This window comes from Podarcis erhardii, assembly GCF_964252035.2.
Source record: "Podarcis erhardii genome assembly, chromosome: 15".
Taxonomy (NCBI): domain Eukaryota; kingdom Metazoa; phylum Chordata; class Lepidosauria; order Squamata; family Lacertidae; genus Podarcis; species Podarcis erhardii.
Window position 1 is genome coordinate 19281841 of NC_138505.1, and position 16037 is coordinate 19297877.

At 48.2% G+C, this 16037-nt stretch overlaps 1 protein-coding gene across 4 annotated transcripts in view; it reads right to left on the reverse strand.

The window, feature by feature from the left end:
• Positions 1 to 15264, reverse strand: part of EHBP1L1 (EH domain binding protein 1 like 1) — a 41855-nt gene extending 26591 nt beyond the window's left edge. For 2 of the 4 annotated variants that reach the window (XM_081841705.1, XM_081841704.1), the window contains exons 1-5: positions 14773 to 15264; positions 2672 to 2729; positions 2350 to 2445; positions 2017 to 2070; positions 658 to 836 (exon numbers count right to left, since the gene is read on the reverse strand). In XM_081841705.1, the coding sequence (XP_081697831.1) occupies positions 658 to 836; positions 2017 to 2070; positions 2350 to 2445; positions 2672 to 2729; positions 14773 to 14876 (491 nt within the window). In that variant the 5' untranslated portion in view covers positions 14877 to 15264. Of the gene's footprint in view, positions 1 to 657; positions 837 to 2016; positions 2071 to 2349; positions 2446 to 2671; positions 2730 to 5855; positions 5880 to 14772 lie in introns of those variants that run through there. The other 2 variants (XM_081841707.1, XM_081841706.1) reach the window with 2 other exon arrangements.
• Positions 15265 to 16037: the final 773 nt, after the last annotated feature.

Consider the following 16037-nt stretch of genomic DNA (forward strand, 5'->3'; position numbering starts at 1 on the left):
CTTTTAAATGTGTTTGTGGGAAGGGGGAGGCATTGTTTAGTTGGTTTTGTTTTAACTATTTACTTGTGTTTTTTACCTTGCATTTTATCCTGTGGACCACCCTGAGATCTTGTGATGAGAGGCAGTATATAAATCTAATAAAGAATAATTTATTTGAATTTGTGTTTTTATATCATGGTTTTATATTGTGAACCACCCAAGACCTGCTGGTATAGGGCAGGATGCAAAATAAGTAAATAAAATGTTATTCTGTCTAGTGGTGACTCTCCAAAGTTCCTGTCTCGCTAAGTGCTTTCCTTTTCCATTCCCTACAACCCTAAGATTGTTATCAACATTCAGAGGAGGTGCTCCATCTCCTGAGTTAATGGGCCCTGATGCGAAGCTACCTTTGGCCAAGACCATCTAGCTCAATACTGCCTGCTCTGACCAGCAGCCATTATCCAGGGTCTGTAGTAGGGAAGAGTCTTTTCCCATCTTCTTCCACCTGATCCTTCCAACTGGAGATGGCAGGCAGTGAACCGAGGATCTTCTGGAGGCCAAGGAAGTGCTATGGTGCTTTCCCCAAAGAGAGGGCAACAAAGGATTCCAGGATAGCCTCATTTTTAAAAGGGAGGAGGTCCTCCCGCCACGACCCTCTCCCCGAAAGGCAGCACTCACGTGGCTTTCCCCTCCCGGAGGAAGACGCAAGAGAGGGTGAGCTGCAATGTGGCGGCCACCACCTTCACCGACCGTGGCTTCAGATTAAGCTTCAGGTCCACTTGGGTGGGCGTGGTGCTGGCAAAGCGCTTGAGGTTCACATCCACAGAAGCCAGGACCTTCCGGTGCCCCTTTGATTCCTGGTGTGAGGGTGTTAACAGTCATAATTTCCGCTTAGGACAACTGACATCCTCTCTGCGCATATATTCACAAATTCACCTTTCCCGCTTGCCCCTTATTCCTCCCACAATGCATGGCTTTCAAACCCCTTATCCCTGCATGCCTCCTCCCCACCATGAGGAACCCATACTCAACCACAATCTCATGTCTCCGGCTATCAGAAAATTGCCCTCATTGCCCTCATCTGCCTGGAATCAAGTCAAAATACTGTATTTCCTTCCCATGTTTAACACTGGGGAATGTTTTCCAGCCTAAGGGCTGCTTTCCCTTTTGGGAAACCTCCCGGAGGGAACATCTCAGTGAAAGTGGGAGGAGCCTTGAATGTAAATATTATCTTTGTGCAGTAGTCTAGTTTCTACACATCCCTACCCACCTCTCTATCATAGCATAGCTGTCAACTTTTCCCTTTTCTTGTGAGGAATCCTATTTGGAATAAGGGAATTTCCCTTTAAAAAAGGGAAACGTTGACAGATTCTATCCTCCATCCAGGCAAGAGAGGCTTTGTCAGAGTTTAAAGGCCACATTCCAGCCAGGCAAGAACACTTGGGGTGTGTGAGGGGCGTGGCCTGAGGAGAATTCTGAGGGCCAGACAGAGAGGCCTGGAGGGCCACATCTCATTCCCTTGGGCCTGAGATTGCCCATCCCTGCTTCCTTGCCTTGACTCTCTTCTTGTATCATATAGTGGAGCCTTCAGGGGTAGAATCATAGAGTTCTATAGTTCTAGTCTCTTTGGAGCAGCAGGATGCAAGTCAGCTCCACTTCAGACACGGCAGCCTGCTGGATAGTTTAAAATGGCTACAGGATCACAGAGCTGGGAGGGAGAGAGGGAGCACACACATCCTTGATGGACTTGCAAGCTGCTGGAGGGTCTAAGACTGGCACACCATCACAGCCACAACCCCAGAGTGAAAAATCAATGACATTGACAAGGCCTGCCATTGCTGCCTGAGGTGAGGGCATCCTTCTTTTGCTTTTTTAGAACTCAATCAATACAGGTCTGTATTGCTGAGCAAGGGACACTCCTGGCAAGAAAAGATGCCCACAGCTTTAGACAAAAGGCCTGCCTCCTCTCCGTTCCTATTCCTAGGCCCACCAAAGCCCACATTTGAGGCTCCCAGAAACAGGTTCACTTCCACATACGTTTTCAATCACAAAGGTCCAGTCTTTGTCTTCATATTCCTCTACATGGGGATCCTGGAAAAGCAATGAGAAGAAGGTCACCTGGTGTGGAGGTCTGAACATTGATAATTATAGCTTTGTGAGAGGAATAAGGGGTCCTCTAACAATAATCAGCACACTTAACACCCTTCAGCTTCCATAATTTTTGGGAGGGAAGCCATGACTGTTTAAAATGGTATCATAGCATTTTAAATGTGTGTGATGTGGATGCGGCAGAAATCTTCCTCCTCCTAAGGCCTTCCTTGTGTCAGTCATAGAGCCCACAACAGACTCCCAGCACTGTGGCTGCCATACCCGATAAAGCGTCACCATGATGTCCACATTTTCAGGTACCATCCACACCACAGTACCCCTATAGGGGTTCTTGATCCCTGGCTGCCAGCCATGAGCCTGCAGGTGGAAAAGCAGATAAGAACAAGCTAAAACATCAACCGGTGCCTCCAGAGGTGCAGCTTCTGCTGGGATTTGGACCCCGCACCTTAAGGCAGCCTTCCCCAGCCTTGGGCTTGCCAGATGTTTTGATCTATACCGCCATCCACCCCAGTCAGCTGCAGGAGGGTCCCAGGTTGGGGAAGGCTGAGGCCAAATCCCGCCATAGTTGAGAAAGTCAACATACCTTAGAGCAGATCCGCCGGTTCCTTCGGGTCCAGACCACAACCAGCTTGTCGGGCTGCCTAGCATTGGGAGAGAAGACAATTCAGAAACAAGAACAAAGAGGCAAACGTACTAGAACCCATAGAGATGTACTGTATAGGCCACGTACCTCTACCTGTTCTTAGGCCTAAGGCAGAGATGGGAAACCTCTGGCTCTACAGATGCGCCTTGATCACTTTTATATATCCCTGTCTGGTTGCGGCAACCCAGTCAGATAGGTGGGTTACAAATAAAACAACAACTTATTTAAAATATCTAAAAACTGCTAAACACATCTAAACGGTGCTTTTTTCTAGGGGTACGCAGGGGTACACATACCTCTAAACATTTTGTGAATCTAAGTTTGGCCTCATTGAAGGGCAGTATTTCAATATGGGTAGGAAAATGAGAGTACCCCTAAACATTTTTTTGAGGGGGAAAAGCACTGCATCTAAAACAAATTGAATTATGGTAAGTTTGTTCTGGGTATAAGCTTCTGTGTGCATGCACACTTCTTCAGATACGTGTGCATGCACACGAAAACTTATATCCAGAACAAACTTAGTTGGTCTTTAAGATGCTGTAGGATAGTTTTTTAAAAAATATTTTGATGCTACTACTCTTGGACTCTGTTTCAGTGGAGGCAAGTGCCACCCGCCCCCCCAATTCCAGTTCAAATTTGACTTCTGGGAAAGTTGCTCTTGCATGCCATTCTGAAGAAGAAACTGTTTGGCTGGTCTCTTCCCCACGTTGGTTTCAGGAGAAAAGGGAAGCTATGATCCGCCCCCCCAGGCCAACCAGGCATGTACTGGTGGTATTAGGAGATGACTTGGTACATTGTCATCTCTTCTGCTTAATAGCCCACCACTGCTGCTATTGCATTCCCAGTATGGGGTGTGGGGCAGTGGTGTTACTCCTCAGTTCCGTTACAAGCAATGCCCAGCTTCTGATTTTGCCACTACGCTATTTCTCTCCTAATAATAATAAACGAAAAACAGATTAAGACTTGCATAAACTTTCTAAATAACCGGGTAGGCTTGTCTGAACAAAAATGTTTTCAGCAGGTGCTGAAAAGAGTACAGTGAGGGCACTTGCCTGATACCAACAGGCAGGGAGTTCCCAAGTTAGGTGCTGCCACACTAAAAGGCTGAGTACTTAGAAATGCACAAGGGGTACAATGTGGTGCCTGTAGCCGTGCCAGGTCCGTTGACTGAAGTGGTCAAGTGTGTGTGTGTGTGTGTGTGTGTGTGTGTGTGTGTGTTAGTACTTTTTAATGGGTGCCTTGGCAGAAAGGCGGCATATACATGCAATGAGTAAATAAAAAAAAAACCTGTTACTGTTAAGGTGCTACTGGACAATTTTTTATTTATTTCAACTGCATCAGACCAACATGGCTACCTACCTGAATCTAAAATATTTTTTGTTAGCATTCAAAGTACAAAGTCCTGTGCAAATTCCTCCGAGTTCATTAAGACTTCATACCCTCCAACATTTATCTGATAAAAATAGGGACATCCTATTTAACAACAACAACAACAACAACAACAACTTGTTGTTGTGGTGGTGGTGGTTGTTTTATTATTTATACTCTGCCCATTTGACTGTGTTGCCCCAGCCACTCAGGGTGGCTTCCAACATACAGTGGTACCTCGGTTCTCAAGCATCTTGGAGCGTTTCAGTTTTTGAATGCCAAAAACCTAGAAGTAATGCTTCCGTTTACAAATGCACCTTGGAAGTTGAACGGCTTCCGCTGTATGTTTCTCTATTTTCTCCAATGAAATTGAAATTCTCCCCTTGCGCCTTGGTTTTCAAACATTTCGGAAGCTGAACAGTCTTCTGGAACGGATTATGTTTGAAAACCGAGGTACCACTATATATCACAATCTAATAAAACATTAAACATTTAAAACTGTTCTCTATACAAGCCTGCCTCCAGATGTCTCCTAAAGCATGTATCTCCTTGGCTTGGGGGTCGCATACCCGCCAACATTTCTCTAATGAAAATAGGGACATCCAAAGAAAAAGTAGGACATTCCAGGACCAAATCAGAAACCAGGATGGTTTCTATAAATCCAGAAATATCTCTGGAAAATAGGGACACTTGGGAGGGTCTGGGACTTGTTCCAATGCAAGGCCGCATCCACACCTTACATTTAAAGCAATATGATACCACTTTAAACAGTTGTAGCTTCCGCCAAACAATCATTCTTCACAGGGAACTACAAATTATAACCCTATGAGGGGAAACAGGGGTCTCCTGACAAATCCCAGCACTGTAACAAACCACTACTCCAATAATTATTTGGGAGAAGCCATGACTGTTTAAAGTGGCTCCACACTGCTTTAAACGTATGGTTTGATTGCGGCCTACATCTCCATACGGACTGAGGCCTTAACTGCCACTTTATATCCCACCATTTATTTATTTTAAACATTTCAATGTTGCCTCCCCACTTCCAAGTCTCGAGGCAGCCTGCAACAATACTAAAAGGCAGATCGAAACATGAAAATATACAGGAAGAAAACACAATCGAAAAACCAGGAGAGAGTTTAAGGTTATAATGCCCTGAGCCGTGAGCACCAGTGAAGGCTTAGGAGGGCTGTTCTAGCCATCCTCAGGCCTTCAAATTTGACAGAGGGTTAGTCTCTTGCAGCAAAAACAGCATCTTATAAAAGCTAACAAAGCCTTCAGTTGGGCATATGTCAGCCTTTGCCAACCTGGGATGGAGTTGACCAAATTTGGCATAGGCTTTGTGGGCTGAAGCCCACTATGTCAGGTGCACAAGCTTCAAGGACCACACCAGCTTCTTGAGCTGATTCTCGGCAGAAAATGACTTCGAACCCGTGGCTTCTGTGGGGCAGCGGAAAGGAAGACTTCCTCATTTTCCTTTCCGGAGTGGGCTTTTGAAACCAAGAAGCTCTGGGGCCAGGCAGTAACTTGAACTCTGGCTCAGCAACACACAGAGGTTATTTTGGTGGGAAGCTTTATCTTCCCCTTCCCAGACTTCACCGGGCGCGGCTCTGATCCTCCTCGGAGCTGGGCCAGGTCGCACCCAGCCAACACGGGTGTCAAAAGAGACCAGCCCCACTGCTGCCCTTCAGGCCTGATCACACTTTCCTTCATTTCTCAAATCAAATCAGCAGTCTTTGCTCTTTAGCACACCCACCCTCAGATAAAGCTCCTCTCCCCGCCTGAAGTTTAGGATCAAACCGGATGATGATGATGATGAAGAAGAAGAAGAAGAAGAAGAAGAGGAGGAGGAGGAGTTTGGATTTGAAATCCCACCTTTCACTCCCTTTAAGGAGTCTCAGCTAACATTCTCCTTTCCCTTGCTCCCCCTCAACAAACACTCTGTGAGGTGAGTGGGGCTGAGAGACTTCAAAGAAGTGTGACTGGCCCAAGGTCACCCAGCAGCTGCATGTGGAGGAGCGGGGAATCAAACCCGGTTCCCCAGATTACAAGACTACCGCTCTTAACCACTACACCACACTGGCTCTCACTGGGATGTAACCCAACAGCCTTCCCTGGTTCCCTGGTTCTGAAAAGGACCCAGGGGTCCTGGCTTCCTCTTTGCCAGGAAGAACATGTGAAGATCCTGAGCATAGCTGTCAACTTTCCCTTTTTTGCGGGAAATTCCCTTATTCCAGCGCCGTTTCCCGCTGCTATCCCGGATTGTTAGATATCCTGTAGACTGTCCCTGGGACAGGTGAGGCTGCTGATCCCTTATTTTCAAATCTGAAAGTTGACAGCTATGATCCTGAGGCATGTTCTGAGCAGTGGTATGCAGTTATTGGACTAAGGCGACTAGGCTAGTCCCCTAAATGTTCCCCGGATGTCTCCTTCTGTTATTTTTCATTGCATTTCTGTAACACTTTATATTTTAAAGAACACATCTCAAGACAGTTTACAACACGCTAAAACAGGAAAATATTTCAGATCCTCTTAGTTACCGTACATTTTGCTTCCCCCAGTCACCAACATGGCATCCACAGATTTCCACATGGTCGCAGCTGGACCCGCGCCAGTCGAAAACACGCATAGCACATGGCTAATTTCTAATACTGCCTACTATAGCAGGGGATGGGGGACTTGTGGCCTTCCAGATGTTTCGGGAGCCCAGCTCCTATGACCCCCTGACCATGGGCCATGCAGGCTGGGGGGCTGATGACAGCTGAAGTTCAGCAACATCTGGAGGACCGCAGATCCCCCTGCCCTTGTATTAGAGCACAGACTCCTGTGCTCCCCAATCACAACATACAGTGAACCACAAACACACACACACACACACACACACCTCTGTTGATGAAAGTGATGCCCAGCTTCATCTTAATAGCTTCTATAATTCTTCTGGGCTAGTGTCCAAAGGCTAATTTTAGCCCCTGGGGGCTAGCAGTCATAAATCCACTGCAGGTGCTGGGTTAAATCTGGGCGCAGTGCGGAAACCCAATACACCCACCAAGCGTCCTTCTCTTCATCACAGAACAGCCTTGTAGGACTCTCCACTTTCACCCAGAATGGAGAGCCAGAGGGGCAAAGACCCCCATGAGAGGAGGCCTCAAGGCAGAGGTTAATCTCAGAATGAGGGGCTGGAGGTCAAGTTGACCCCCAGGCTCCAGTGTGTAAGGACCCAACTAAGGCTACACTGTGAAGGTAAGGTAAAGGTCAAGGACTCCTGGACAGTCAAAGGTGACTATGGGGTTGCAGTGCTCATCTCGCTGCCTTCAGGCTGAGGGGGCTGGTGTTTGTCCACAGACAGCTTTCCGGGTCATGTGGCCAGCATGACTAAACCACTTCTGGCACAACGAAACACCATAATGGAAGCCAGAGCACAAGGAAACACCGTTTACCTTCCCACAGCAATGGTACCTATTTATCTACTTGCACTGGCGTGCTTTTGAACTGCAAGGTTGACAGGAGCTGGGACAGAGCAACGGGAGCTCACCACATTGCAGGGATTCAAACCGCCGACCTTCTGATTGGCAAGCCCAAGAGGCTCAGTGGTTTAGACTACAGCGCCACCTGCGTCCTACACCATGTAGGAGGAAGCAACAGAACAAAGAAACACTCTTGACATGCCCAGAGGTACCCTTGTTCTTCAAGATTTCTTTTTCCATTTTGCAGCTGTGTTTGGCTCTGGTGCTGGAAAACAGGGTCTTGAGCAGACTATTCCCCTATTGGGTGCTGCTTCAGGCTACAATTCTCATTGACCCCAGCCTGCACTGCTGCTTTGACTGGGGTGTAAACCTGTATCCTTTTGTAATGCCAACATCAGATAATTACAATTATATTTAAATCGTTTCTGTAATGTTTCAGGGTGGCAGGTGGATGCTTTGCCTCGTTTCCTCACCCCAAGACTGCTAATAAACACTTCTTGACCTTCCATATCCTAGTGTTCTTCAGACACTGGACTACAACTCCCATCATCCCTGATTTGGTCAAGGCGACTGCAGAAGCGGGGAGATGGGAATCCAACATCTGAAATGATGCAGGTTTCCTGCCCCTGTTCTAGGAGCTTGGTCTTGTGAGCTCTGGAGATAGCTCAGTCAGTAGAGCATGAGACTCTCCATCTCAGGGCCATGGGTTTGAGCCCCACGTTGGGCAAAACATCCCTGCATTGCAGGGGGTTAGACTAGATGACCCTGGTGCTCCCTCCCAACTCTACAAATTCTATGATTCAGAGCCAGGGATGGACCCCCAAAATCAACACAGCATCTCAGGCCGGTAGCAAAAAAATGTGTTCCTGTACATGTGCTGAGTGCGTAGTTCAGCACCATTAGTGAAATTGAAGGTAAACACTCTTAAGTCAGGCTTTAAAAAGAGAAAGAGAAAGAAAAGTACTGGGGTTTGAGCCAAGTTCTGTGTGGCTGAATGTTCCCCCCCCCCCCCAAAAAATCTAGCCAAGTCATGGGAATGAGGGTGTGGCTGAGGACCAGCAAAAGTAGTGGAAATAACTTGAGCTCAGAGGAATCCAAGCGCTCTGAAATCAGATTACCCCCAAGGGGAGGACAGACTCCACACTCCCACTCAGCTGGGTCCCTGCTCTTCCCATCTGAGACAACCCACATTCCCTCCCTCCTGTTTCCATTTTTTGCAGCGTTCCTGTTATCCTAACACACACACACACACACACCCTGAAGTTTCAGCCCTCCCTTTTCCATTTTTAGCTCTGCAATGACTAAATATTTATCATTTCCCTTATAAGGCCTTTGCCATGTCAGAATGAGGGGAGGGGTGTGTGTCCTTATTCGCCTGCTCCTCCACCATATCAGTCTGTCTAGAACTCCCAAAGTCTGGCAACCAGCTCTTCTCCCATTGGAGTTTGTTGCAGGGAGGGGGCAGGGGGCTAGACATGAGGAGTGGGCCTGACCTCCAGCATCTCATCTCCCCACCACTTTAAAAAAGAAAAAGTAACTATATCAAGTCAGCCTTCTCCCACCTGGTACCATCCAGATGTTTAGGACTACAACTCCCATCAGTCCCTGCCAGCACAAACTAGTGTATTTCAGCACAGAACGCCAGATCTTGCCCCTTCTGCCCTAATATTCTTCCTCTTTCTTCCACTATTCTGAATGCAAACCTCCAACACATCATATATGTCAGGATTCAAACCAGGAACATGCAAAGCAAGAGGAGGAAGAAGTGACTCAGAGCATGTGCAGAGTACATTCTCATCTAAGATCAGCATCCTAGATAGGTTTGAGAGGCCCGTCTTGTTTCCTTCAAGTCCCTGAAGCTTGAACAGATATCACCAGCAGATGACTTTTCTTGGGGAGATGCTAGCTGAACCCCAAACTGGTGCCTCTCTGGCCAGCCAAGGAACCCGAAAGCCCACAGCTCAGCAAGTGAGAAACAGCATCTTCCCTGAGTGTTCATATTGCTCCACTGTCTGTGCTCATTGAGTGCTTAGGAAGTTATCTTCTACCAAGTCCATCTACTGGTCCATCCTTCTGTGACTGGTGACAGCTGTCCAGAGACAAGGAAGTTTTCCCCACTACTGACTGCCCTGATCTGCTAGAATCACAGAATTGTAGAGTTGGAAGGAACCACAAGGATCATCTAATCCAGCCCCCTCCAATGCAGAAATCTTTTGCCCAATGTGGGGTTCAAACCCAGAATCCTGAGATTAAGAGTCTCGTGCTCTACCAGCTGAATTATAACCTAGGCCCTTTTTGCAAGCATAGGCAGATGCTGTGCTGCTGACTTTTGCTTATCACCCTGAACCTAAAGCAAGATTCCAGCTCTCTAGTTCTGAACAAAGCACTGATTTAAAATAATAACCGTTTCTTTATTCTTTAAAGCATTTTTACCCTGCTCTTCAGTTTAAGAAGGCTTCCAGAGAAGTTTACAAAGACCAGTAGTAATAAGATACAGTGGTACCTCTGGTTACGAACTTAATTCGTTCCAGAGGTCCGTTCTTAACCTGAAACAGTTCTTAACCTGAGGTACCACTTTAGCTAATGGGGCATCACTCTACCACCGCGCCACCAGCACGCAAATTCTTTTCTCATCCTGAGGTAAAGTTCTTAACTTAAGGTACTACTTCCGTGTTAGCGGAGTCTGTAACCTGAAGTGTTCGTAACCCGAGGTGTTTGTAACCCGAGGTACCACTGTATGCTCTTTCTGAAGCTTATAATCTAAAAGACGCAACACAAAAGGAAAAAGGGACTGGGAGGGAGGAGGGGAAAATGCAAACTCAGCCGCTAGTTCCTCATGGCTCAGCACAGAGGAAGCTGCCTTATCCCAAGTCAGGCCCGGGATTCGTCTAACCCAGAAATGTCTGCAATGACAGGCACGAGTCTCAAGACAGGAATTTTGCAAGTGACATCAGTTAACCTAGAAGACAGACGGCCCGAGCCAGTCGGATGGCACAGACAGCACCTTGTGAAGTGGAGAGAAAGAATCAGCCTCAGGCAACTAAGCAAGGAGGTCAGGCTCAGTTCTGCTTTTCATTCCTGACCACTGCAAAGAAACTTTCAGGCTAGCAATGTCAGTGTCTCGTGTCTATGGCTGTCCCTGGTGTCTATGGCTGTCCCTGATGTCCCTGGCACGGCACAGTAACCTGCTGTCCAAGAGAAGAGGCTGCTTTCCTACTGCAGGAATGACCCATCCATTCAGGTTTACACCTTTACTAGACTAGCAAAGCAGGAACCCAAATGAGATGACCGACCTCCCAGAAATACCACCAGCTGTCAGGGACTGACTGGACGAGGAACAGTGGTGGGAGGCTCCGGCCAAAGAGCCCCCTAGGGAAGCCTCAGAAGAGGAAGGCTCAGAGCCAGGGGAGTGGTGGTGGGACACGGAAGACAGGTCAGAGGACGGAGGGGAGGCAGAATGGTTGGATGCTCAACAAGCAGCAGGCTTGAGTGAGAGAGAGGAAGAAGAGTCAGAAAGCGCTGCAGACACAGGATAGGCAGCTGAGGAGGAGGTAGGGGCTGAGGCTGCAACAGATTTACAGGAGCCTGTATTCAGCTCCATTCCTCCCTTGTCTTCATGGGCACAGAGGGCTTTGCAGAGAGCTCAGAGGGGGGGGGGGGAGCCCTCCCCAACAGAGTGAATCAACTTTACTGCTCGTCTCTGAGTCTGATCTGCAGCTGAACCAGCCCTGACACCAGATTTTCCTAGAGTTCAAGGGAGTTGCGCTTCCACCCTCCCCAACTTTGGAGTTTGGGGGACAGGAGAAGGAACTCCTCCAGTGACACCATCTCTAACCTGCCCCCTTGCATTTGGACCAAGCCCCCCCCTCCCCGTAACCCTTTACATAGCCCCTTGTACAGTTTACAACAGGGGCAGAGGTCCTTTTTCCCTTCTGGGCACCTTCTTGGCGGAACTGGAAACAAAAGTGGGCAGTAGAGAGCCAGTGTGGTGTAGTGCTTAAGAGCGGTAGTCTCGTAATCTGGGGAACCGGGTTCGCGTCTCCGCTCCTCCACATGCAGCTGCTGGGTGACCTTGGGCCAGTCACACTTCTTTGAAGTCTCTCAGCCCCACTCACCTCACAGAGTGTTTGTTGTGGGGGAAGAAGGGAAAGGAGAATGTTAGCCGCTTTGAGACTCCTTAAAGGGAGTGAAAGGCGGGATATCAAATCCAAACTCTTCTTCTTCTTCTTCTTCTTCTTCTTCTTCTTCTTCGTAATGAATGTTAATGTTTACTTTTGTGCAACAAGGCTGGTTTCCACACACACCTATTCTGGCAATAATAATAATAATAATAATAATAATAATAATTTTTATTATTTATACCCCACCCATCTGACTGGGTTGCCCCAGGGACTCTGTGCAGCTAGCAAAATATATAAAAACATGATAAAACATTCAACCTTAAAAAGCTTCCCTATACTGTACAGAGCTGCCTTCAGATGTTCCCTAAATGTTATATACAGTGGTACCTTGGTTCTCAAACTTAATCTGTTCTGGAAGTCTGTTCCAAAACCAAAGCGTTCCAAAACTAAGGCACGCTTTCCCACAGAAAGTAATGCAAAACGTATTAATCCATTCCAGACTTTTAAAAACAACCCCTAAAATTCAACATGAATTTTACTATCTAACAAGACCATTGGTCCATAAAATGAAAGCAATAAATAACGTACTGCAGTAACGCAATCAATCAATCAATCAATCAATCAATCAATCAGTAGTTGAACTGGGTTCCACACAGTCACGAAAACAAAACAAAAAGAGCCACAAAAACGCAAAATAAATAGCAAAAACAGACAGACCTCAGTGTAACACTCAAAACAGAAGTGTGGCAGTCAAAACGGAGCACATTCGGCTTCCGAAAACAGTTCGCAAACCAGAACACTTACTTCCGGGTTTACAGTGTTTGGGTTCCAAGTTGAGTACCAAGGCATTTGAGAACCAAGGTACCACTGTAATTACTCATGCCAGTCAAAAGCACTCAGGGGGTGGGTGGCCAGAGAGGAGGAGGTGGGCCTGGAGCCTGAGGCCCCTTGCAATTCCCTCTTTTCCCGTTTTTCCAGTTCACCATTACTCCTAGCATCGTGGCCACCCAACCATCCTCATTCTACCCCCAACATGCCAAGATACCATGGTCGCTGCAATTTCCAAGCTGGATTGCCTCAGTACATGCTCTGCGTGGGTCTGCCCTTGAAGACAGCGCAGAAATATCAACGGGCGCAGAGCGCAGCTCCCCGTCTTCCTGTTACAGCTACTGTGTGACAAAAAACAGATTTTGGTCTGCTCTGCACAGCACCATTTGCATTGTTTACCCATTTGCTTCCGAGTTCAATTCCACGTGCCAGAGCTGAAAGTTTTGCAAAGCCCACCCATCGACAGAGGCCTAAATGCCATGCATGTTATTATTTATTTGCTTCCTTTGTTAAATTCACATCTCAGTGTTCCACTAAACGGTGCTTAATCAAGGCAGCTAACGAAGTAAAAATTGAAACATAGAAAACCTAATTGTTATGTGGGGGGTGGGAATGAGGATATCCCCCCCCCCGCATGGGCCATCTGTGTCCTGCAGGTTTTCCACCCCTGACTGCTCTGTAATTGTAGCAGAATTCGCTAGACCTTTTCCAGATGGGTTTCAACATAGAATCATCTTTCACTTCTAACAGGCATTTGTCCAATCTGGGTCATTTTCTGGGCTTATTCAGTACATAGATTGCTTTTAAATGCAATTTGGGGAAAAATGGCCTCTCCTGTTGTTTTCATGATTGCATGGAGTTGTTGTTTTTTATGTCACAAACCACTCTGAACTACTTGGAAACTAACAACATCGTAAATGGGTTAAATCAATAAAAACATGATTCCCTTTCACCTCCATTTACCACTTCCTGGTGCACAAGCTTCTACCCGTAACCTAGAACACAACTTGTGAAATGCAAACTGGTTAAAAAGGCCTGCACAGGAACCGGCAGCCCCTGGTGCAAATCTCATCTTTGCCATGAAAAGTCTAGGTAACCTTAGGCACGCAAAAGCAACACAGGAAACTGCCTTAATGCAGAGTCAGGCCTGCACCAGAGATGGGAAACTTTGCCCCCCCCACCCGCCATGTTATTGGACTTCAACTTTCATTATCCCAGTGCAGAGTTAGATGAGTCTAATGATACCATTAAGGCCTTTGGCTCTCCTTTGGTTCCCAGCCCTACCTGGAAGTGATTGCAGTCAGTCCTACGATCTTATTTATTTTAATTTTTTTCTAAACCAGAGGAGTGTACAACTGTAAAAATACAGTGCTATCAAGCAATAATATAAACAGTATGAATTAGGAAGCAATGAACTACAGTACAAGGTTACTAAGCAAGACAAAGACCACAAGCATTGCTCTACCACTGAGCTATGGTCCTTCCCATAAAAGATAAAAGTAAGCTTCTAGTCCTCATGGTTGTGAAGAAAAGGCAGAATTAAACAGGGACCTGGGAAAATGCCTTATAGTACCAAGACAGGCTATTGGTCCACTTGGCTCAATATTGTCCACACTGACTGGCAGCAGCTCTCCAGGGTGTCGGACAACTCTCTTTTGCAGCCCTGCCTAGCAATGTCCAGGTTTCAACCTGGGACATTTTAAAACACAAAGCATGCCACTGCTCCTCCCCTGGAGGAGCCCTTCCCCCAAACTGCCCCTCCTCTCGCAACCTTTTGCACCTACAATACAGGTTTATGAACACAGGGCCGTTGTAAAAAATTATACCAAGATATAATTAGAAGGTTTTAGTGTATTCTTGTGCGTACAAAGTATGAAATAGAATAGAATAGAATGTAGTTGGTAGATCATGAGACTCCAATCTCAGGGTTGTGGGTTCGAGCCCCACGATGGTCAAAAGATTCCTGCATTGCAGCGGGTTGGACTAGATGACCCTCGTGGTCCCTAACAACTCTACGATTCTAGATGATAATACTGTATATTATAGCCCTTGGGTTTATTAGCAACACCGGCCTACCTTAAAAGGCAGTTGTGAAACCCTACCCCGCCCCTTCACCATTGCTCGTGCATTCCCCGCCCTTTTCTCCACTTCCTGGGTCCAGACCACCCCCCCCGCCAAAAACCCTCCTCGTGTACTCACAAGACCCTGAGTCACCGTCTCTCCCTCTCCCCCACGGACCCGCTGCCCCACCCAGCCTCACCATTTCTTGGTGCACTCCACCACTAGCTCCTGGTAACAGGCCACGAAGTGGAATTTGGCCGCCCGCTTGCCGACGCGCTGGAGCCGCTTCCACACCGAACTCATGGCCGCCCCGTCGGTTTCCGCGGCTGTCGCCTCGCTGCTGCGGCCCCGGAGGAGAGCTGTGGGTCACCGCCGCCGCCTTCTTCACACCCCACCGGCGCCCCTCCGCTCGGCCCCCATCACCCGCTGCTGCTGCTGCGGCTCCTCCTGACCCGGAGCCCCGACGGGGCGAGCACAGCAGCCTGCAGAGAGCCTGCCTCCTCCTCCTGCTACTGCTGCTGCCGTTGCCGTCTGAACGCCTGGCTCGCAGCCCGCGGAAACCTGGCCGGGAGGAAGTTGGTGCAGAGCGAGAAAGTTACAGACTTCGAAGCGGGGAGAGGAAGAGAGAGCGGAGGGGGGGAGCCCGGTCTCCGTCCGCCGCTGGCAAACGGGCTGTGGGTGTGATCTTCAGACGGAGAGGGCGGAGCGCGGGAGGGAGAAGCAGCGGCAGCAGCAGCCAGGCAGAGAAGGGAGCGAGCGACAGCTGACGGCAGCTACAGCACCCGCACCCACCCCGGGACATCGGGGCTGCATGTCTGCAAAGAGACCCTCAGACGGGCTGCCTCTGGGCCTCGGGCTTGCGCTCCGTCGTTTTGGCCAACCTCCGCTGAGTTGTTTCTGCCCGTGAACAGACGGCCTCCTCCTCCCTTCTTCAACCCCGGCCAAAGTTCGTAAATGGCTTCAAGACGCCTGCCTGCTGGGCCGAGCAGCAGCGTAAGGAAGAAAGCCTGTCTTAGGAAATAGTGCCTCTGGGCACATGCAGAGTGTTTGCCCGTCCCGCGCGCGGCTGCTCAGATGGGTTCCACGTTTTTGGTTTTTTTTTCTTCCCCAAGCCACTGCCGTGTATAAAAAAGGGAAATAAATAAAAGACGCCACACTGAGCAATTCCTCTCCCTCTCCTCCTGGCCCTACATTCTCCTGCGTTGGCCATTAACCAGGAGGAGGAGGAGGAGGAGGAAATTCTGGCCAGCTGGCAACCCCGCTTTGTCAACAGCAAAACCGGCAATGCTGTTTGGCAAGGACAGAAAGACAGTCGAGGGCCATGTGAATAAGTAAATAGTGGAGAGAAGGGTGCCTTCTGAGCATGTGCAGAGTGTTATTTCGCTTGCCCTGAAATAATCCTTCTCAAGGAGGGTTAGAAGGCTGCATGCTGAAAGGGTTGACCTCCAGGCAGCCACCGGCCGC